Below are 23,315 nucleotides of genomic sequence, written 5' to 3' on the forward strand. Positions count from 1 at the left end.
TTCCACCTTTTGAAAGCGGTGGGGAAAGCTGCCTAGAGAAGTGAGAACGGCGTCAGCTATTGACCAATGGGAAGAGTTGATGGTATGGCGTGGGAGCAAGAGTGACAACGATTGGTCAGCCTTGCATCTCTACGCCTAAGGCGGGAGCTCCTGGAGGCGGAGGCAGCGGGTGGGGGCCTAGTGGAGTGAGGGGTAACAAGATGGCGACCGAAACGGTGGAGCTCCATAAGCTGAAGGTACAGTGAATCGGGGAAGGGCTGAGTTGGACTTTTCTAGGAACTGAATTCTACAGGGTGGCTTGCGCCTTCTCCTACGTGTTGTCTTTGCAGCCTTTTCCACTTCGTTTTTCGGCTCCCACTGTAGCTCTTTTGTGCCACCCTTCCACACTACGCCTTCCCTAATTTCCCATTTCTCCTCACGGCTTTACTGCTATATTTATTTGTTATTTCTGCTCCCTTCGTCGTTGTATCGTCCGTCATCCTTCCCCATCGGGTTGTGTAAATGCCTTCTACCTGTTATACTCCTCGTTGCTTTTCAGGGCTACATTACGTCAGTTGGTCCCTCCTTTTTGCCCCATGTCGGACCCAGGATCCGTTTTTCTTCCCTGGGATGATGTTTCCGGTCTGTCGTCCGAAGCTGAGATTCCCCTGTTAGCAAATGGTGGCATTTTTGTGTATTTCCCTCTAAATAGGTCCCAGACACTCAGAAAATACTTCCACTCCCCTTTTCTAGGTGGGATTATGCCCCCAGGCGGAATTTTGAAACCAGGGAGAGGCCTCTCAGAAAAGATCGGTCTCGCCTTAGAAGCCTGGGATTGAGGAGACCTTGAGAATAGTAGAAGTACAGACACCTCAGATTTAAAAGTTTTCGAGTTCTCTCACGCGGCTCTCGGCCCGCCAGCCTTCCTCACACACCATCTCCTACCACCAGAGAGAACTCATACCTGCAATATTTGGGAAAAACAGTTCCAAGGTTAAGATTATCTCTTTTCCATTTCATATCTCGGATGGGCCCTGCATCTCCTGGTGTTACCATTGGCTGACACTGAATCACAGAAGCTGTTTTAAATTGTCTTATGAGAATCTTGGTAGTTTTCTCACACTTAGATATATAAAAACGTTAAAAATATATTAAAAAGAAGAAAACTTTAAAAAGTATTTTCTTTAAGGGTAAATTAAGATAATCTTGATTGTGGTTTCACAAGTGGTTTTCTCATTACATGCTTTGGACAAACCAGGCTGATATAGCTGAAACTGAAAAGTGATCCTTTAAAGCTTGAAGAGTTTTTTTTGTTTTGTTTTGTTTTTGTTGTTGTTGTTGTTTAAGAAAGCTTAAGGGTAGTAAGGGTAGGGAGAGGACCCTTCTTTAGTCACTTGTTAGTTGACCCCAATTAGTCTTTCTGTGAAAGCTGGTGTTTTTCTTACTCTTGGATTCTAAACTCTATTAGTGGATTTTTGTGTTATTCTGGAGTTATTGTTAACTTGATGGTACTGAAATGCATAGATTATATCAGTGGTCTCCTGATATTGTGATGAGAAAAAAAAAATTGAGCAATCATCTCCACTTTGTGTATATATACTGTACTTATAGAAATTGTATACTTCCGTACTGTTATAAAACATACACAGAAAAGGAATTTTTGAATGAGATAAAAAGGAACTATGAATAGAAGAGCTAATATTTTCTTCCTATTTGTCCTATTTTTGAAATCCCTGGAGTAAGTCACCAGCTGCCCGATGACTTACTTGCATTTATAGATTGTGTTGGTTTATGGAGTTCCTCCTTTCATCAAATCTGTATTTGTCAGGTCTATGTTAAATTTGTATTTGGTTAAGTAACTTTTACATAAAGTCCTCTGACCTGATTTTAGTGTTACAGTCTAAGAGAACATTAGGCATTCCTGACAGCCTAAAAAGGACTCGCTCTTTAATCACATTTGCTTATCTTTGCTTTTTCTCTAGAGCACTTCTTAACCTTTTGGAGGTCACAGATATCTTTGAAACTCTGATGAAAGGTATGGACCCTCTCCCCAGAAAAAGGCATGTACACATATTTTGCATGCAGTTTGAGGGGCTTCATAAAACTACCTTGTAGCCCTGAGGAGTCCATGGACCTCTGGTTAAGAACTCATGCCTTTGGCTGGGCGTGGTGGCTCACACCTATAATCCTAGCACTTTGGGAGGCCGAGGCGGGTGGATTGCTTGAGGCCAGGAGTTCGAGACCAGCCTGGGCAACATGGCGAAACCCCGCCTCTACCAAAAACGCGAAAATTAGCCAGGTGTGGTGGCAAGTGCCTATAGTCCCAGCTACTGAGGAGGCTGAGGCACAAGACTCGCTTGAGCCCGGGATGGAGGTTGCAGTGAGCCGAGATGGTGCACTGCACTCCTGCCTGGGGGACAGTGAGACTCCGTCTCGAAAAGAAAAAAAGAACTCATGCCTTTGATTCTGATTTTTAGGGCAGTTAATGTTCCACTGGCGATCTTGATGCAATGATCCTGACTTCTGGGTTGACTTGGGGTTTTATTGCCTTTAAAAAAAATCTTGGCTGGGCCCAGTGACCCACACCTCTAATCCCAACTCTTTGGGAGGTGGAGGCCAGGAGTTTGAGACCAGCTTAGGCAACATAGTGAGACCCTGTTTCTACAAAAAATTAAAAAATTAGCTGGGCATGGTGGCGCACACCTGTAGTCCCAGCTCCTCAAGAGGCTGAGGTGGGAGGATTGCTTGAGCCTGGAAGGCCAAGGCTGCGGTGAGCTGTGTGATAATTGCTCCACTGCACTTCAGCCTGGGTGACAAAGGGAGACCTTGTCTCAAAAAAAAAGAAAAGAAAAGAAAAAAATATCTCCATTGTCATAAAGAGAATTTTGGGCTTTGGTATGGAACTTCAGGGGAAGGGAATACCTTTGAAGCAGGAAGGAAACATAGTATGTATCTGAGTTGATATGTAATGTCATATCAACAGCAAATTTCTGAGGATTTTGTAGAAATGCATTCTTTTTTTTTTTTTTTTTTTTCATTGAGATGGAGTTTTGCTCTGTCGCCCAGGCTGGAGTGCAGTGGCAAGATCTTGGCTCACTGCACCCTCCGCCTCCCAGGTTCAAGCGATTCTCATGCCTCAGCTTCCGGAGTAGCTGGGATTACAGGCATGTGCCACCATGCCTGGCTAATTTTTGTATTTTTAGTAGAGACCGGGTTCTACCATGTTGTTGGCCCGGCTGGACTTGAACTACTGACCTCAGGTGATCCTCTTGGCTTGGCCTCCCAAAGTGCTGGGATTATAGGCATGAGCCACCGCACCTGGCCCATTCTAACACATTTGGAAAGAGAGATTGAACTGTGGATGAAAATGGCTTGAACTGTAACAGTATCAGATATCCAGTCAAACATCAGAAAAGGAACTATTGCAGAGGAGAGGAGAAAGCGGTAGTGGTGTCAGAGTGTTGAGAATAGTGAGACATTTGTATTGAAAAGTGAAGTGAGGAAATACATTGGCAGTTGAAGATAGTTTGGAAAGGAAAATAGGTAAACTATAAATGTAAATCAAGAGTGATGTTGAAAAAGGCTTTCTAAGTTGTATAAGGAATTCTGGCCTTTGTCATGTAATAAGTAGGGCTGGGAGCCTTTGGAAGTTTGAAAGGAAGAGCTTGATGTGATCAGCTTGTATTCTGTTGGCAGATGGGATTTGTAGGGGGAGTGATTTCACCACTTAGATGTTTATTTTTAGAGTCATTCCTCTGCTTAAAACCTTTAAATTGTGTCTCTGCCAGTCTCTGCAGCATAGTTACTAACACTTCAACTACTGTGGCCTTATTTCATTTCATTTCTTCAGAATGGTTGTCTTCATCAGTTGCTAACACTTAGCATTTATTATGTGGCAAAGCACTGTTTGAAGCCATTTGCATGCACTGATTTAATTCTCATAATAACCCCATAAGGTAAATACCTGTATTATCCTCATTTGAAAATCAGAAAAACCGTAGCTCAGAGAGAGTAACTGAGTAACTTGCCTTAGGTTGCACAGCTAATATGTGGTATATTAAATCCAAGCAGGCTGGGCACGGTGGCTCGTGCCTGTAATCCCAGTACTTTGGGAGGCTGAGGCGGGTGGATCACCTGAGGTCGGGAGTTCGAGCCCAGCCTGACCAATATACAGAAACCCCGTCTTTACTAAAAATACAAAATTAGCTGGGCGTGGTGGCGCATGCCTGTAATCCCAGCTACTCAGGAGGCTGAGGCAGGAGAATCGCTTGAACCTGATAGGCGGAGGTTGCGGTGAGCCGAGATGGCGCCATTGCTCTCCAGCCTGGGCAACAAAAGTGAACTCCGTCTCAAAAAAAAAAAAAAACAAAAACAAATCCAGGCAGCCTGTCTCCAGAATTCCTGTTCTTAATCATCGTACACTGCTTCTCCTTCTTACCTCAACCCAGAACCTTCACATATGCTGCAGTTGGAGTTTTCTTTTGGCTGTAGTACTTCTGCCAGCCTTCCTCCCTAACACCTTTATCTAATTAGTTACTACACCCCTTTCAGGTGTTTCACTCAAATATTATTTACCCAAGGAAGCTTTCTCTGTTCTATCCACACACATGGTCAGGCCACTTTTTATATAGTTTCATAGGACCCTGTATGTTCTTTAAAAATCAGCTGAACATGCCGGGCGCAGTGGCTCATGCCTGTAATCCCAGCACTTTGGGAGGCCGAGGTGGGCGGATCATGAGGTCAGGAGTTCAAGACCAGTCTGACCAACGTGGTGAAACCCCGTCTCTACTAAAAATACCAAAATTAGCCAGGCCTGGTGGTGCGCACCTGAAACCCCAGCTACTCGGGAAACTGAGACAGGAGAATCGCTTGAACCCGGGAGGCAGAGGTTACAGGAGCTGAGATCGCACCATTGCACTCCAAGTCTGAGCAACAGAGTGAGACTCTGTCTCAAAAAAAAAAAAAAAATCAACTAAACACTATCTGATCAATGATTGGCTTGTTCCCTCCCTGCAAGATTGTAAGCTCCGAATGGGAAAGGACTCTCTGTTTTGCTCATGATTATTTCCCTGTATCCAAGATAATACTTGATACACAGTAGGCGCTCAATAATGATTTGTCAAGTGAATAAGCATGTCAAGAGTTCAAAAGAATGGGAATGAATTTGAAAGACATTTAGGATGTAGTAGAATTTCAAGTATTTATGGATCAGTTAGATAGGGGAAGAATGAAAGATGACTCCAGGGTTTGGGCAGTGATACCTTTAGTCTGGGTTGGGAGGAGAAGAAGCCAGTTTTGTGCAGAAGAGATAAGTTCAGTTTGAGGCTTAAGTGTCTGTGGGACATCCATTTGGAGATGTCAGGTAGTCAGTTGGAAACGTGGGTCTTTCACTCAAGAGCTGAAAGCTGATGATGCAGACTTGGTTTATTCAGAAAATATGGAGCACCTGCCATGTCCCAGTTACTGTGGGTGCCAGAGATACAGCAGTGAACAAGACAGACAAAATCCTTGCTCTCATAGAGCTTGTATTTTACTGAGGGAAGGCAAAATAAGAAGTAAAATTTATGGTATGTCAAATGGTGATTGATGAGGCACATAGAGAAAAATAGGAGAAAGGAATAGGGAGTACAATGGGAAGGGTATGGTAATTTTAAGTAGGGTGACTGGGGAAGGCCTCATTAACAAGGAGATGATTACACAGACTTTAAGGAGGTGAAGGAATGAGCTATGTGCAAAGTGTTAGAGGAATAGTACAAGACCAGTTTGGCTTATCAGAGTGAGCAATGGTAATTAGATAATGGTAGGGGAGGGCAAACTTGTAGGACCTTTTAGGTGATAGGATTCAGCCTTTTACCCTTAGTGAGATAGGAAACCAGTGGATGATGTTTGACTAGAGGAGTGACATGTTCTGACTTAAATTTTCAAACAATCACTGTTACTTTGTTGAGAATAAGTTGTAGTGAGGCAAGGGCTGAAGAGTATTGACAATAATCTGTATGAAAGAAAGACTAGAGTAGTAGCGTGTGCAGTGGTGAGAAGGGTTTGATTCTGAATATATTTTAAAGATAATGCTGATAAACTTTGCTACTGATTGAGATCAGGAAGTGAATTAGCCTTTGATATAAGTGGAATGACAAGAGGCGCAAAGAAGGAATCTTAGTGAATATTTACAGGTTTGGGTGGAAGAAGAGCTAGCAAGGAGGCTGAGGAGAAGAGAATGAAAGAAAGAAGTGCCAAGACTTTGGCAGTTAATATTGGGCATAAATGAGAGATACTTGAGCTGGTATATTGGCCTACGATTTACAAGCTGTGGTTTGTTTGTTTGTTTTTTGAGACAGTGTCTTGCTTTTTCTCCCAGGCTGGAGTGTAGTGGCATAATCAGGGGTCACTGCAGCCTCAGACTTCCTGGACTCAAGTGATCCACCTCGCCCCTGCTCCCACCCAGGAGGTGGGACTACAGGGGCACATCACCACACCTGAACTGTGTATTTTTTAATTTTCTGTAGACACCAAGTCTCCCTGTGTTGCCCAGGCTGGCCTCAAACTCCTGGCTTTGAGCAGTCCTCCCACCTCAGCCTCCCAAAGTAATGGGATTACAGGCGTGAGCCACCACATCTGGCCAAGCTGTGTGATATTTAAGCAAGTTATTGAATTTCTTTAAGCCTAATTGTAATACCAACCACTTAGGTTCCTTGTAAAGATTTTGAGTTCCTATCATATATGTTATAGGTGATATAAAACATTTCTGCCTTCAAAGAATTTACAAACTATACGTTGACATAACGTGAAAAAGATGATTTCTTTTTTTTTTTTTTTTTTTTGAGATAGACTCTTGCTCTCTCACCCAGGCTGGAGTGCAATGGCGTGGTCTCGGCTCACTGCAACCTCTGCCTCCTGGGCTCAAGCCCTTCTCCTCCTGCCTCAGCCTCCCGAGTAGCTGGGATTACAGGTGCCTGCCACCACGCCCAGCTAATTTTTGTGTTTTTAGTAGAGACAGGGTTTCACCATGTTGGCCAGGGTGGTCTTGAACTCCTGACTTCAGGTGATCCACCCGCCTTGGCCTCCCAAAGTGCTGGGAATACAGGCGTGAGCCACCACGCCTAGCCAACGTGAAAAATATTTCTGATAAAATATTTTAATCAAAATTTGGCCAGGTGTGGTGGCTCACACCTATAATCCCAGCCCTTTGAGAGGCCGAGGTGGGAAGATCATCTGAGGTCAGGAGTTCAAGACCAGCCTGACCAACATGGTGAAATCCTATCTCTTCTAAAAATACAAAATTAGCTTGGCATGGTGGTGTGCGCCTGTAATCCCAGCCACTCGGGAGGCTGAAGCAGAATTGCTTGAACTGGAGAGACGGAGGTTGCAGTGAGCCAAGATTGTGCCACTGTACTCCAGCCTGAGTGACAAGGGCAAAACTGAGTCTCAAAAAAAAAAAAAAAAAAAATTCAAGATCAATTAATTAGAAGAAAACACAGGGCAAGCTGGGCACGGTGTCTCATGCCTATAATCCTAACCAACACTTTGGGAGGCTGAGGCAGGAAGATCACTTGAGCCCAGGAGTTTAAGAACAGCCTGGGGAACATAGTTGAGACCTCATCTCTACAGGAAATCAAAAAATTAGTTGGCTGTGGTGGCACACACCTGTGGTCCCAACTATATAGGAGGCTGAGGCAGGAGGATTGTTTGAGCCCCAGAGGTCAAGGCTGCAGTGAGCCATGATCACGCTGCTGCATTCCAGTCTGGGCAACAGAGCAAAACCCTGAGTCAAAATAAACATAAATAGAAATCACAGGGCAATGCATGATTAATGTCGAATGTATTATGGGGGTAAGTTGATATGTCCTTTCTCTGTGGGTTGGATAGGTAGAATAGAGAATGCTTTATTGACCCTGAAAAATAAGATTTAAAAAATTATTTGAATGGGTAATCATGCATAAGTTCACAAAAGAGTATATGGTAAAAAGTTTCTTTCCTACACTTTTCCCGAACTAGTTTCCTCTTCTCAGATTCAACCAGTGTTAACTTACCTGTTTCTTCTTCAGGCATCTTGTTTATATACATTATACAGAGATGTGTGTGTATTATTTTTTACATTAATGTTAGTGTCCTATATAGAATGTTCTATAACTTTTTTTTTTTTTGAGACAGGGTCTCCCCTCTGTCACCCAGACTGGAGTGCAGTGGTGTGATCATGGCTTACTGTAGCCTCAGCCTCCTGGACTCAAGTGATGCCCCTGCCTTAGCCTCCAGAGTAGCTACGACTACAAGTGTGCACTACCTTGCTCAGCGAGTTTTTTGTTTTTTGAGAGACAGGGTCTCACTGTGTTGCCCAGACTGGTCTTGAACTCCTAGGCTCAAGTGATCCTCCTGTGTCGACCTCCCAAAGTACTAGGATGACAGATGTGAACCACTATGCCTACCTAGCTGTTTTTTTTGTTTGTTTGTTTATTTTCTTCTTGGGACAAGGTCTTGCTATGTTGCCCAGGCTGGAGTGCAGTGGCATGATCATGGCTCATTGCAGCCTCAGCCTCCCAGATCCAAGTGATCTTTCCACCTCAGCCACCTTAGTAGCTGGGACTGTAGACACATGCGACTATGCTTGGCTGATTTTTTTTTTCTTCAGTAGCCTTACTGAGATATAATTCACGTACCATACAATTCATTCAGTATACCTGTTAAAATATTTTTTGTTTGTTTTGAGACAGGGTCTCCCTTTGTCACCCAGGCTGGAGTACAGTGGCATGATCTCAGCTCACTGCAGCCTTGACTTCTTGGACTCAGGCCATCCTCCAGCCTTATCCCCTCCAGTAGCTGGGACTACAGGCGCATGCCACCACGCCTGCCTGTTTTTGTATTTTTAGTAGAGATGGGGTTTTAACATGTTGGCCAGGCTGGTCTCAAACTCCTGGACTCAAGTGATCCACCTACCTCTAGCCTCCCAAAGTGCTGGAGTCAAAACATTTCAAATCAAATCAAATCAATTTAGAAAAATGGGGTAAGATTTTATGTTAGTCCTATTTTAAGTTTTAAAAGGTTTTATTTAGTTCTGCTAATGTAATTGTGCTGAAATATGTGCAAAAAGAAATGACATCATTTTCAGCTATTTTATGTTTTTATTAATCTGTTTCTCATTCATTCATTCATTCTTTTGAGGCTAGGTATCGCTGTGTTGCCCAGGCTGGAGTACAGTGGTGTGATCACAGTGATATAGCAGCCTTGACCTCCCAGGTTCAAGCGTTCCTCCCACCTCGGCTTCCCTAGTAGTTGGGACCACAGGCATGTGCTACCTTGTGTGACTAATTAAAAAAAAAATTTTTTTTTTTTTTTTTTTTTTAAGGAACAGGGTCTCACTCTATTGCCCAGGCTGTTCTTGAACTCCTGGGCTCAAAGCTGTCCTCCTGCCTCAGCCTTCCAACGTGCAGGGACTACAGGCAAGAGCCACCATGCCCAGCCTGTTTCCCTTTTAAAATAATGTCCTAGTATATGAGAAGAACTCACTATATAACAAAAGAAGTAATACAACATTATGTAAAAGCTGTATGTAGGCTGAACGCAGTGGCTCACACCTCCCTACAAATGATATATGTAAATGTTAAGTGATCTGTAAGTGCTGGGATTACATATGACTTTTATTTTCCTCTAAACTTTTCAGAATTTTCTAACTATTCTACAGTGAACATAATACTTTTATAACAAACTAACAAAAAATTTGAAGTGTAATTAAAATCAAAAGACTTGTTCTCCAGGAAGTGGAAAGAAAATAAAGTATCAGCATAAGAAAGAACAAGATTCTTTTAAAAAAAAAATTCTTTTTTTGGAGACGGAGTCTTGCTCTGTCAGCCAGGCTGAAATGCAGTGGTACGATCTTGGCTCACTGCAAGCTCCGCCTCCCAGGTTCACGCTATTCTCCTGCCTCAGCCTCCCGAGTAGCTGGGACTACAGGTGCCCCCCATCACACCCAGCTAATTTTTTTTTTTTTTTTTTTTTTTTTTTTTTTTGTATTTTTAGTAGAGACAGGGTTTCACCATGCTAGCCAGGATGGTTTCAATCTCTTGACTTCATGATCCGCCTGCCTCGGCCTCCCAAGGTGCTGGGATCACTCCCAAAGGCGTGAGCCACTGTTCCCGACCAAAAAACCTTTTTTTTTTTTAAATAGAGATGGCATCTCATGGTGTTGCCCAGGCTGGTCTCAAACTTCTGGGTTCAGGTAGTCCTCCTGCTTTGGCCTCACAAGGGACTGAGATTGTAAGCATGAACCACTAAAATCAAGATTCTTACTTAATAAATGAACATTAAAGATGACTTATAATGTTATTTAAGGTATGGTTCACAGGCCTCTGCTGGTCCATGAACTAGCTGTTCCTGGTTAGTGGTGCGATAAATACAAAAATTGAGTGTAAGCTTTTAGAAAGTTTTATAGCAGTTGGATAACACTGCGATATCCAAGTGTGCGCTCATTTTTGTAGTAATTGATTTTTATTGTTACTGCAAAAGTATTGCTCCATGACCTGATTGGAATGTTGTAAAAAGCAACCTTATCAGCCTATCTATTTAAAAGTACATTGAGCTGGGCACAGTGGTGTGTACCTGTAGTCACAGCTGGAGGTTGGGGTGGGAGGATTAGTTGAGTTCAGTAGTTTAAGTTCAGCCTGAACAACATGGCGAGACCACTGTCTCTGAAAATAAATAAAGAAAATAAAAATACGTTGATTTGTGAAACTATGAAATCTGAGACCAGTGATTTAGTACTTATTAAATATAAAGCACTTACTAGCTGTCAGGCACTGTTCTAAATGCTTTGTAGAATTTTTGATTTAAGGCCGGGTGTGGTGGCTCATGCCTGTAATCGCAACACTTTGGGAGGCCGAGGCAGGCGGATCACAAGGTCAGGAATTCGAGACCAGCCTGGCCAATATGGTGAAACCCCGTCTCCACTAAAAATACAAAAATTAAATGGGTACGGTGGCGTGCGCCTGTAGTCCCAGCTACTCGAAAGGCTGAGGCAGGAGAATCACTTGAACCCGGGGGGCAGAGGTTGCAGAAGCTGAGGTCGTGCCGCTGCACTCCAGCCTGGGTGATACAGTGAGACTTTGTCTCATAAAAAAACCAAAATATATATATATATATTTAGTAGAGATAGCGTTTCACCGTGCTAGCCAGGATGGTCTGGATCTCTTGACCTCATGATCCTCTTGACCTAATGATCCTCATTATATATAAAAAATATATATATACTTTTTTTTTTTTTTATGGCTCACACCTGTAATCCCAGATCTTTGGGAGGCCAAGGCAGGTGGATCACTTGAGGTCAGGAGTTCGAGACCAGCCTGGCCAACATGGTGAAACCCTGTCTCTAGTAAAAATACAAAAATTAGCCAGGCGTGGTGGCGGGCACCTGTAATCCCAGCTACTCGGGAGGCTGAGGCAGGAGAATTGCTTGAACCCAGAAGGCAGAGGTTGCAGTGAGCCGAGATCGTGCCACTGTACTCCAGCCAGGGCACCAGAGCAAGACTCCATCTCAAAAAAAAAAAAAATTTTTTTTTTACTTAATCTTCATAACAACCCTATGAAATAGGTACTGTTATTGTTCCCATTTCACAAGTAAGGAAACTGAGGCACAGAGAGGTGAAGTTATTCATATAAGGTTGCAAATAGTAAAACTGGAATTCGCACCTAAGTATTCTGGCTTCAGAGTCTATGCTTTCCAGTCACTCTGCAGTCTTTTTTTTTTTTAAAAAAACAGGCTAAAGCCTTAAAAATAATTTTTTTTTTTTTGAGACATAATTTCGTTCTTGGCATCCAGGCTGGAGCGCAATGGCGGGATCTCAGCTCCCTGCAACCTCTGCGTCCCAGGTTCAAGCCGTTCTCCTGCCTCAGCCTCCTGAATAATTGGGATTACAGGCATGCGCCACCATGCCTGACTAGTTTTGTATTTTATATTTTAATTTTAATTTTTTTAAGACAGTCTCACTCTTTCACCTGCTGGAGTGCAATGGCACGATTTCGGCTCATTGCAACTCCGCCTCCTGGGTTTAAGCAATTCTGTTGCCTCAGCCTCCTGAATAGCTGGGATTATAGGTGCCTGCCACCATGCCCGGCTAATATTTGTATTTTTAGTAGAGACAGGGTTTCACCATGTTGACCAAGTTGGTCTTGAACTCCTGACTTCAGTTGATCTGCCCGCCTAGGCTCCCCAAAGTGCTGGGATTATAGGCGTGAGGCACCGCACCCAGCCTAGTTTTGTATTTTTAGTAGAGATGGGGTTTCACCATGTTAGCTAGGCTGCTGTTGAACTCCTGACCTCAGGTGATCTGCCCGCCTTGGCCTCCCAAAGTGCTGGGTAACAGGCGTGAGCCACTGTCCCCGGCCTAAAAATAATTTTTTTTTTTTTTTTTTGAGACGGAGTCTCGCTCTGTCACCCAGGCTGGAGTACAGTGGCCGGATCTCAGCTCACTGCAAGCTCCGCCTCCCGGGTTTGTGCCATTCTCCTGCCTCAGCCTCCAGAGTAGCTGGGATTACAGGCGCCCGCCATCTCACCCGGCTAGTTTTTTGTATTTTTAGTAGATACGGGGTTTCACTGTGTTAGCCAGGATGGTCTCGATCTCCTGACCTCGTGATCCGCCCGTCTCGGCCTCCCAAAGTGCTGGGATTACAGGCTTGAGCCACCGCGCCCGGCCTAAAAATAATTTTTAATGGATGATTGCCTACCATGTTCCTCAGTAGAGGTTGCTTTTGGCTTGTTGGGTTGGGCACTTCTGTTCACAGCATCCCCGCCTGCCTGCCCCATTCACTAAATGCTTTACCAGTCATTGTGATATGTTTTAAAAATAGAAAAAAACTCTCCACTCTTCATTATGAAATGTTCCCCTGGCTGAAAAATGTAGAAATGCAGAGCATACTCCATAGTTGTAAAATTTTTTGTCTAAAGGAATCTGCCTTCTAGCTTCTGATTGGTCATAGATCTGTGCTTCAAAACAAAAAAGGTCATCTTTCAGACCAAACATCTATCTGTGTGTTGATCTGCATATAGAATTTCTGGAGCCTTTCTTTCCTACTTGTTCTCCTGGGTCAGCATGTCATTGTGCTTCATAAAATAAAAATATAGAGCCCAGCAAGGCCATTACATCATTTATTATGGAGTCTGTCTTTCAGTTACCTATGACTTATAGGTAGCAAATCATACTGTTAACCTTCTTTGCCTAAAATTCTGAGGTCTTTATCCTTTGAGTTACTATTGAGCCCAAACCTCACTTATCCAGTTTTTGTATAACTTAAGTTTTGAATCTAAGTGTAGGAATTTATATGTATACCTTATTCCTTCTAAATTGAGTCTTTGTTTTGGCCTACTATTAGTCCTGAAGAAGTGTTTTTTTTTGTTTTTGTTTTTTTTCTGTTTCTGTGGTGTTTTTTAAGCTTAGTTATGTCCGTAATACATCAATTCTCCTCCTCTTATTGTCTGTAAAATTGATGAACATAGCTTTTATATCTTTAGATAAGTTACTGATTTTAAAATCTTCAGCAGAACTCTAGGGTATACCATTAGATATTTCTTCCCATTTTGACATAGATCCTTTAATCAGTTCATTGTTGACATTAGCTAATGTATCTACTTGATTCTACGGTGGTTAGATCTATATGCATGTATATGGTAGATTGTAATAAAGGATCTGGGATAATAAGTGGTAAGGAGAATCTGCTTTTAGATCATTGGATTTTTCTGCTTGAAGGTTCATTCTTCCAATATGCTGGCTGCCACAGTAATCTTTGGAATAAAACCTTTTTCCCCCTTAGAATATTTAGAAATAACTAGAGATTTGTGACAGTAGGTGTGCAAATAGATGAGGTTTTTATTAAAGTGTGATGTTTATTTTTAGGCAGTTCCTCTTGTGTATTGAATATCATTAGAGGAAAATGGATCATTGTTGTGGACCTAGAGTCTTGGTAGAATTAATGGCAGTAATTTGGGATGGAACTTCATTTTCTTTTTTTCTTTTCCTTGTGGGAACTACCATTTTACTCACTGATGTTTATCCTGTTAACTAAGGAAAAGTTTTATTTTTTTCCCCTCAGCTTGCTGAACTAAAGCAAGAATGTCTTGCTCGTGGTTTGGAGACCAAGGGAATAAAGCAAGATCTTATCCACAGACTCCAGGCATATCTTGAAGAACATGGTGAGTACTTTGTGGAGGCAGAGTGATGTGAGTGAGGGAATTTTTAGGCTTTGACACTGAAAAGATTTCTTTTTTTTTTTTTTTTAAGTCATTAGTGTTGTAAGCTCTTAATTAACGGCATCAAGAAAACTCTTTTTTTTTTTTGAGATGGAGTCTCACTCTGTCGCCCAGGCTGGAGTGTAGTGACGCAGTCTCAGCTCACTGCAACCTCCGTCTTCCGGGTTCAACCAGTTCTCCTGTCTCAGCCTCCCGAGCAGCTGGAACTACAGGTGCACGCCACCATGCCTGGCTGATTTTTGTATTTTTAGTAGAGACGGGGGTTCACCATATTGGTCAGACTGGTCTAGAACTCCTGACTTCAGAGGATCCACCCGCCTGGGCCTCCCAAAGTGCTGGGATTACAGGCGTGAGCCACCGTGCCTGGCCATCTTGTACAACCTTCATCTCAGGTTGTACAAGTCCCATCTCTAATTTTTATTTACTTACTCCCTTTTATTTCCATTCCTCATTTCACTTCCTCCCCAACCCATTTAGGCACCCATTCTAATGTGTTTGAATGTATTTTTTTGGTCTTTTTCATGATAAAATATATAGTGTTGTTTCGTAGAATGTTTTCATTTATATAATTAGTAATTATATAACTGGCCATAGCCTTGCTTTATTTCTCATTTCATTCACTAAGTGTTGTGTTTTTTTTAAATGTGTCCATGTGGAATGTGACTGTGTAGTTATCTAGTCTGTTGATTCTGATTCCTGCATAGCATTCCATGATGGATAACCACACATTTTACTTAATTCACTCGGTGACAGAAACATATTGCCACCAAGCCCCTGCTACTGCAAGTGATATTACTTATAGTATAATACACGTATATAATAGTATATATATATATTATACTATGGGTTGAATATTATATATTTGAAATGTTTGGGACCAGAAATGTTTCAGTTTTTAGATTTTTTTGGATTTTGGAATATTTGTGTATATATGTAATGAGATATCTTGGGGATGAGATGCAAGCCTAAACACAAAATTCATTTGTTTCTTATCCATATATTTGAAAGTAGTTTTACACAGTTATTTAAAATAATTTTGTACATGAAACAAAGTTTTTACTGTGACCCATCGCATGAGGTTAGGTGTGGGGTTTTCCACTTGTGGTGTTGTATCAGCCTTCAGAAAGTTTTAGATTTAGAAGCATTTTAGGTTTTGAATTTTCAGATTGATGATGCTTAATCTGTAGGATATAGTATACTATATTCTATATACTAATAATATATAGTGTATTATTATGAACTACTTATTTCATGCTTTGAAGTTCCTCTGAAAGTCTTTTTGGGGTATATGCCCAAGAATAGTATTTCTAATTAATATTCATACATATATACTTAATGTGACTAAGGACTCCCAAATTGTTTTCCAGAATTGCTCTATAGATCTACAGTCTCATTACTAGTACATAAGGGTTCTTGTATCTCCACAAACCTAAACTTGGCACTGTCTATCAAGTGGCCTAAGTTTTGCTAATTTGTTGGCTGTTTTATGTTCTCCATGAAAAAAGTTTAAACATTTCACAATACTTTTGTTTCTTCTTTGCCCATTTTTCTATTGAAGTTCTCATAATTTGCTTGTTGGTTTGTAGGCATTTCTTTTATATTCTAATAACTATTCTTTTGTTGGTTTTAGGCACAAATATCTTCTTTGGCTGTGCAGGGTGGTTCATGCCTGTAACTCAGCACTTTGGGAGGCTAAGGTGGTATGACTTCTTGAGGCCAGGAGTTTGAGACCAGTCTGGACAGCATAGTGAGATCCATCTCAAAGAAAAATAATAACATTAGCTGGGTGTGGTGATGTGCACTTATACCTACTTGGGAGGCTAAGGCAGGAGAATCCCTTGAGCCCAGGAGGTGGAGGCTGCAGGGAGCTGTCATTGTGCCACTGCACTTCAGTCTGGGTGATAGAGTAAGACTCTGTCTCAACAGAAACAAATATCTTGTCATTTGTCTTGTAACTTTCTTTGTGCTATCCTTAAGTAGAAGTACTTAGTTTTGAAAAATACTCAGTTTTTCACCTCTTACTTTTGCTTCTGAGTTGTTTTTCTTTTAAACAAATCTTTCCCCACCACTAAATCTCAAAGATACTTTTCCACATTACTTTATTTGTTTGTTTATTTTTCAAGACTGGGTCTTGCTCTGTCACTCAGGCTGGAGTGCAGTGACATCATCTCAGCTCACTGCAACCTCTGCCTTCCAGGTTCAAGTAATGTTCCCACTTCAGCCTCCCCGGTAGCTAAGACTATAAGCACACACCCCCACACCCAGCTACTTTTTAAATATTTTTTGTAAAGACGGGGTTTTGCTGTGTTCCCCAAGCTGGTCGCTTGAACTCCTGGGTTCAAGTGATCCACCTGCCTCTGCCTCCCAGATTTGTGGGATTACAGAGAGCCACAGTGCCTGGCCCCACATTACTTTTAAAATTAAAATTAATTCTCTAGTTTGACTTCACATTTAGTTCTTCAGTCCAACTGGAGTTCACATTTGTAATTAATGTTAGGTAGAGATCTGGTTTTGTCTTCTCCAGATGTAGCAGATTTCATGTGCATCAATTTCTGCCTTCACTATTGGATTTTTTGGGGGAAAGCAAAGTGATTATAATTTTAACCTTGGTAAGTGATCAAGATGGTTTTGTAGCAGGGCTTGACCTGAATATTTTAATATTCTTTAGCTGAAGAGGAGGCAAATGAAGAAGATGTACTGGGAGATGAAACAGAGGTGAGTTGGATAGAGTAAGGTTAGTCTCTGGTCTGGTAATATGCCACTGCTTTGGCCACATTGCTTTAACATCAGTCATTGGAAGACTTAGATTTAAATTTATTAGGGGAGCATAAGATGGGTATGAAGGTTCTGAGAGACTGGTTTATTTTGGAGTTCTGATGTTCTTCTATTGATAGATATTTATTCTTTAGATTTATGTTAACCACCTTGTTTCATTTGGTTTTAGGAAGAAGAAACAAAGCCCATTGAGCTGCCTGTCAAAGAGGAAGAACCCCCTGAAAAAACTGCTGATGTGTAATTATCTCTTTTTTATAATCTGAGTACAGAGCAGGCAGCTCTTTTTTTTATTGTGTTTAATGTTTAACTCTGTTTACCTCTTACATGTTCCCATTGGCCTTTTCATTTCTGATTAGGTCAGTTTTTGTTTTTTAGAAGGGACTACTTCAAAGTACTTGGTCCCAGTGAAACAAAGCAAATTGTCTCTGAGTTATGTAATAGGTAATCAGGACAAGGCGACTTCAAGCCCAGACATAGTTTAATTCTCCTAGCCTTTGTTGTTCTTTTGTAGAGTCACTATAATAGATTATTCTGTTACTCTATAGAGAATCTGTACAATTCTGTATACAGTGTAAAACTGTATAAACTCTGTTAACTCTTTTTTTTTTTTTTTTTTTTGAGACAGGATCTCACTCTGTTGCCCAGACTGGAGTGCAGTGGCGTGATCTCGGCTCACCGTAACCTCCGCTTCCCAGGCTCAAGCAATTCTCCTGCCTCAGTCTCCCGAGTAGCTGGGATTATAGGCATGCGCCACTACTGCCCAACTAGTTTTTGTGTTTTTAGTAGAGACAGGGTTTTACCATGTTGGCCAGGCTGGTCTTGAACTCTTGACCTCAAATGATCCACCTACCTTAGCCTCCCTAAGTGCTGGGATTACAGGTGTGAGCCACCATGCCCAGCCCATTCTCTTAACTGTTTTATTATAAGAGTTTTGCACTTTTCTGTAAAAGTGTAAAACTGAGGCCAGGCACAGTGGCGCATGCTTGTAATCCCAGCGCTTTGGGAGGCCGAGGCATGTGGATCCACGAGGTCAGGAGTTCAAGACCAGCCTGGCCAAGATGGTGAAACCCTGTCTGTACTAAGAACACAAAAATTAGCTGGGCATGGTGGTGGGCACCTGTAACCCCAGCTACTCGGGAAGCTGAGTCAGGAGATTTGCTTGAACCTGGGAGGTAGAGGTTGCAGTGAGCTGAGACTGTGCTACTGCACTCCAGTCTGGGAGCCAGAGCTGTCTCAAAAAAAAAAAAAGTGTGAAACTGTATTTAAGGAGTTTTGTAAGGGAGGAAGGTGTTGGGTAGAGGTTATGTTTCTGAAGTAGCACTCTCTTCTCTCTTGCTTTCTGATCTACAGTGGAGGAGGGGAGGACAAAGTGCTAGAATGGAAAGTAGATCTTGATTTGTTTAAACTATTCCACAAGGGTGATCCTAAACATCTTTAATTTGGGACTTTTTCCACAAATATCTGGTCATTTTGTGTATTACAGCACATTAAGAACAGTTGAGTCCTAAACTTTTAACATTTTTGTTCCTCATAGCTGTGTTAGTGCATTTGATTTTAAAAGGCAATATATTTACAAGTAAATAGTCAGTACATAGTGGAGTATATCAATTAAAAATTAAGTACTCTTTGTATCCATTCTCATCTAACTTTACTGAGGTTTTTAGAACAGTACATACTTTTGGAAGATTTTATATGGGTCTGCGTGTGTTTATGTGCATACGTATGTATGTGTATATATAGATACACGTGTACACACACTGTACACTCTTGATTTTTTTCACATCTGGAAATTTTTTATATCATTTTCTTATGTAAGTGTTAGTTATACGCTAGGCATTGTTCTTAAGAGTTATATGCTAGGCGTTGTTCTAAATGTTTTAGAAATACTTTCATTTTATCCTCAGTAGACCCTATGAAGTCAGGATAATTATCCTAGGAAGTGGTCTCTTTTTTGTTTAGCTTGTCATTATGGGAAATTACAAGTATATACAAAAGTTCAACTAGTATAATAGACACTCATCTACCTATCACCCACATTTACTAGTTATCAACTTAGAACCTTGTTTTTTCTAGCATTTAATAGTATTCCATTCTGTGGATAAACAGTAATTTATTTCACCAGTGTTCTGTTGATGGACATTTAGATTATTCATAAAGGAAAAAAAAATGTAGTTCTGCATGTCCTTTTCTAATTATTTATACTCACAAGTATACCCGTAGGGTAAATTCCTAGCAGTGGATTTGCTGCATCACAGAGGATGTACATTTAACATCTTGATAGATTTTTGTCAAATATCCCTTTATTTATTTTTGAGACAGGGACTCTTATCCAAGCTGGAGTGCAGTGGAACAATCTTGGCTCACGGTAACCTCCTTTTCCCAGCTCAAGCAGTCCTCCAGCTTCAGCCTCCTGAGTAGCTGGGACTACAGGCATGAGCCACCATGCCCGGCTCTTTTTGGTATTTTTTGTGGAGATAGGGTTTTGCCGTGTTTGCCAGGCTAGTCTCGAACTCCTGAGCTCAAAGCAATCCACCTGCCTTGGCCTCCCAAAGTGCTGGGATTACAGGTGTGAGCCACCATGCCCAGCCTATCAAATATTACTTTCTAAAACCATTTAATTATCTTTCCATCATAAGATGTTTATGATTAGATATAGTGCCTTGAAAAAATGACTTTGTGAGATAGTTTTAAAATAGAAATGTTATGGGGATTTCTGGAACAAGAAAGAAGATCAAGTGAATACCATCATAATTGGCTTGTGTGGGTTAAAAAATAGAGGTTCAAAAGTTTGAAATTCATTATTCATAGAATATTTAAAATGTGCATTCTGTTCAGGGGGTTTTAATTCTATTAATGAATTTTGAAGCTGGGAAATTGAAGTGGGTGGGGTGATCATTTTGATTTTTAGAGGATAGTTGTGGTTAGACTGAAGTATGTACAAAAAGATTCTAGGTCTCTGTATTTCTGAGAATGTTGTTTATGTGATTGAGTAGGAGAGAAATTTCTCATTGAAGAGTGGAAATTTCCCACGCATTCAATGTTTATTTATTGCGCTTGAGTTTAGTTATACCTAAGGGAATTGGAATAGAATGGAAGGAAACTTCCCTTCTGGGGTTCCCTTTCTGCCATGAGGTAAACTGCATTGACTGTGCTTCAGAGTGGGAATAGGGAGGAAGCCATTACAGTTGGGTTGATGGAGGAGTACTGCTTTCTTGATGGCATTGTATTTCGAGTAAAACATTAAACTTCTTTGGCCTTTTGTGCCTAAATTATAAGACAAGGTTAGGGAAGGATGGCAAGGAAATCGGAATTGTGTAGAAATTTCTTTAAACATCAGAATAGTCAGGGCTAGTTTAGATTCTTTGACTATTTAAAAGGAGATCCCTTTCTTCATCTTTGGCCTGAGGTTCTCCAAAAATGTATCTGTTTCTAGTTTGATTCCCCACCCCCAACCAGCTAAAGCGGTTACATATTGTAGGACTTTGTTATGGTCAGCAGGGGGCACCCATTGCTTGTCTGTCAGTCCAGGGATTTCCAATAAAAGGGTGGAAGAGAGTACTTGTTCCAGAATTGCTTCCTCTGAAAATGTCATTAAACCATTACTACCTTTCAGGGCATCAAATGGGAAAAGTGTCCGGGATATTGGAACAAAAGCTGCCCATGTCTCTAAATGAGGGACCTTAATGAGACTGGTTATGACCCACAGTTTTATGGGAGTTGTTTGGTGGAGGGTTAATGCCCTTCCATTTATCCTGGGTACTTCCGAACTTTGTCTCCCGCCCCTATGGTCCCCCCTCTTTTGTTTTCTCTTAAACCTTTGACCAGTAACTTGCCATGTTTTCCTAATTCAAACTCCCCTTAGACTTTTTTCTTCCTACCTTCTTTGGCATTTTTATTTGTTCCACTTTGACTGTTCCAACTAGAGCTACATTCCTCATGGGAGAAATAAGGGATTTTTAAAAGAAGGAAACCAGACCTTGTAGAGTACTTAATTGTTGTGATGAACATTGGGAGCTGGTACTTAAAGGAGGATTGGAGGGTTACTCATTAGTTCAAAAGTAAATTAAAGGCTGGGCTTGGTGGCTGACGCCTGTGATCCCAGCACTCTGGGAGGCCGAGGCAGGTGGATCACTTGAGGTCAGGAGTTCGTAACTAGCCTGGCCAACATGATGAAACCCTATCGTTACTAAAAATACAAAAATTAGCTGGGCGTGGTGGCAGGCACCTGTAATTCCAGCTACTTGGGAGGTTGAGGCAGGAGAACCTCTTGAACCCAGGAGGTGGAGGTTGCAGTGTGCCGAGATTGCACCGTTGCACTCCAGCCTGGGTGACAAGAGCAAAACTCCGTCTCAGAAAAAAAAAAAGTAAATTAAAAAGTTCCTAAAAGCAAATGAGATGGTTTCTGGTGTCCTTTGAGTGTTTCCCTTCAGCCCAGTATATTTAGCCAGACTTCTTTCCTTATTTCTTTATTGTACTTTAGCTAAAGAAGCTTAGTTTGTTATTTGAACTCTTTCTTCTCAATAGATGACAGTTAAAGGAACCAAAGCTCTAGTGGACTTCATGTTTCTTTGGCATAAGGGGTGGCAGAGAGATAATAGGGCAGAGATAATTCAAGTGAATTCTTACACGTTTCTGAGGTTGTGGTTTAGAATATCAGTTTTCTCATTTTAAAAGGTCTCTTTCTTTTCTAGGGCAGCAGAGAAGAAAGTGGTGAAAATTACATCTGAAATACCACAGACTGAGGTAGGTATTCTGTTCCCTAGTAGAACAGTCTCTACATTTCTGTCTCCCTCTTACCTTTTATTATATCTGCATCATCCTCTAAAATTTATTCACAGGCAGAAAATCAGTATTGACAGATTTTGGTGTTGATACGTTTCACTGCCAACTGCTCTTTGGAAAGTATTTGGCTGGCATAGGGGTAGTCATTCTTGAAGCTGTAGTCTTTTTATATGTAACACTATTGTCTTAACAATGACTCTCTTTGAGATGTTTATAAACCTAGGATTAGAATTTGGGAGGATTGTACCTTGAAAATGGATTGGTAGATGTGACTCTTATGTTGCTACCGGCCAGTAACTGGGATTGAAATTCCACTGGTTTCTGTGGTGTAGGACCGTGAAACCAGGTTCCAGTTGAGATCTTGTGTTCAGTGTCATACTTACAAAGTAGAGAATTATTAAACTCTTTTAGAATGGCATAAAACAATGCTGCCTCATTTCTAACTGAAAGAATGCCATTAGTGTTGGAACCAAGCTATTCCTTTGATCACTTTTCAAAGGTCAGCCAAACATAGCTTTTGACTTCTTGGCTTCATGCATAATGTAGGTTTTACTTTATTTCTCCCTTTTGTTTCTGAGGGTATGTAATAATAGTCTTCTTGCGTTTGCTTTCTGGGAAGGGCTGTTAAGTCCTAGTATGGACACAACCTGCTATCTTCTAGGATTGTCAGTATTTTCAGTTTGGACCCTAAGAAATTACTTCTGATGTTTTTAAGATACCTTCTTTTGGCTGGGCTGGGTGGCTCGCGCCTGTAATCCCAGCAGTTTGGGAGGCTGAGGTGGACAGTTCACTTGAAGTCAGGAGTTCGAGATCAGCCTGGCCGTCATGGTGAAATCTCATTTCTACTAAAAGCACAAAAATTAACTGGGCACAGTGGCACACTCCTGTAATCCCAGTTACTCGGGAGGCTGAGCCACGAGAATCGCTTGAACCCAGGAGGCTGAGGTTGCAGTGAGCTGAGATCATGCCGCTGTACTCCAGCATGGGGGACAGAGTGAGACTTTTTTTTTAATTTTTAAATTTTTATTATTTTTATTTTTTTAAAGATACCTACCTCTGACTTTCTTAAACCATAAATTGATTTCTTTTTTCTTCCTTTTTTTTTTTTTGTCTATTTTTACTTAGAGAATGCAGAAGAGGGCCGAACGATTCAATGTACCTGTGAGCTTGGAGAGTAAGAAAGCTGCTCGGGCAGCTAGGTGAGTGTCCCCAGCCTTTTGGGCCTGCGATAGTGATGTTGTAAAGGTGAAGATATGTGATCCTAGGTTTTTGATATAATTGTTGATTTAAGTAGAATAGAGGCTTGCTGAAGGATATGAGCACTTTTTTGACCCTATTCAGAACATATCTACTGGTTTGGTTATAGTAGCTATAAATTGGGCTTTATTGAGAAGGGTTTTTGTAACAGTTAAAGCCAGGAACTGACTACTACTACTAATTCTGATAAGGCTTCCTCTTAGCTTAATCTCTGGACTTGGTAAGAGGGAGAGTAAACTGAACCTCTTTCATGGGGTTGTTAGAATTAGCTAATGATTGCAAGACTTGAGAT

General features: G+C 41.3%; 1 protein-coding gene across 3 annotated transcripts in view; it reads left to right on the forward strand.

Annotated features, from left to right (window-relative positions):
- Window positions 1-3: 3 nt before the first annotated feature.
- The window catches only part of SARNP (SAP domain containing ribonucleoprotein), a 67,866-nt gene continuing 44,554 nt past the window's right edge, over window positions 4-23,315 (forward strand). For 2 of the 3 annotated variants that reach the window (XR_749541.2, XM_010377844.2), the window contains exons 1-6: window positions 8-236; window positions 14,053-14,152; window positions 16,878-16,924; window positions 17,154-17,221; window positions 21,676-21,727; window positions 22,892-22,965. Coding sequence is in view for 2 of the 3 variants with exons in the window: in XM_010377844.2 (XP_010376146.1) it covers window positions 201-236; window positions 14,053-14,152; window positions 16,878-16,924; window positions 17,154-17,221; window positions 21,676-21,727; window positions 22,892-22,965 (377 nt within the window). In the remaining variant the exon portion in view is untranslated. Of the gene's footprint in view, window positions 237-14,052; window positions 14,153-16,877; window positions 16,925-17,153; window positions 17,222-21,675; window positions 21,728-22,891; window positions 22,966-23,315 lie in introns of all 3 variants that reach the window. The other variant, XM_010377845.2, reaches the window with a different exon arrangement.

Source organism: Rhinopithecus roxellana, chromosome 10 (assembly GCF_007565055.1).
Source record: "Rhinopithecus roxellana isolate Shanxi Qingling chromosome 10, ASM756505v1, whole genome shotgun sequence".
NCBI lineage: Eukaryota > Metazoa > Chordata > Mammalia > Primates > Cercopithecidae > Rhinopithecus > Rhinopithecus roxellana.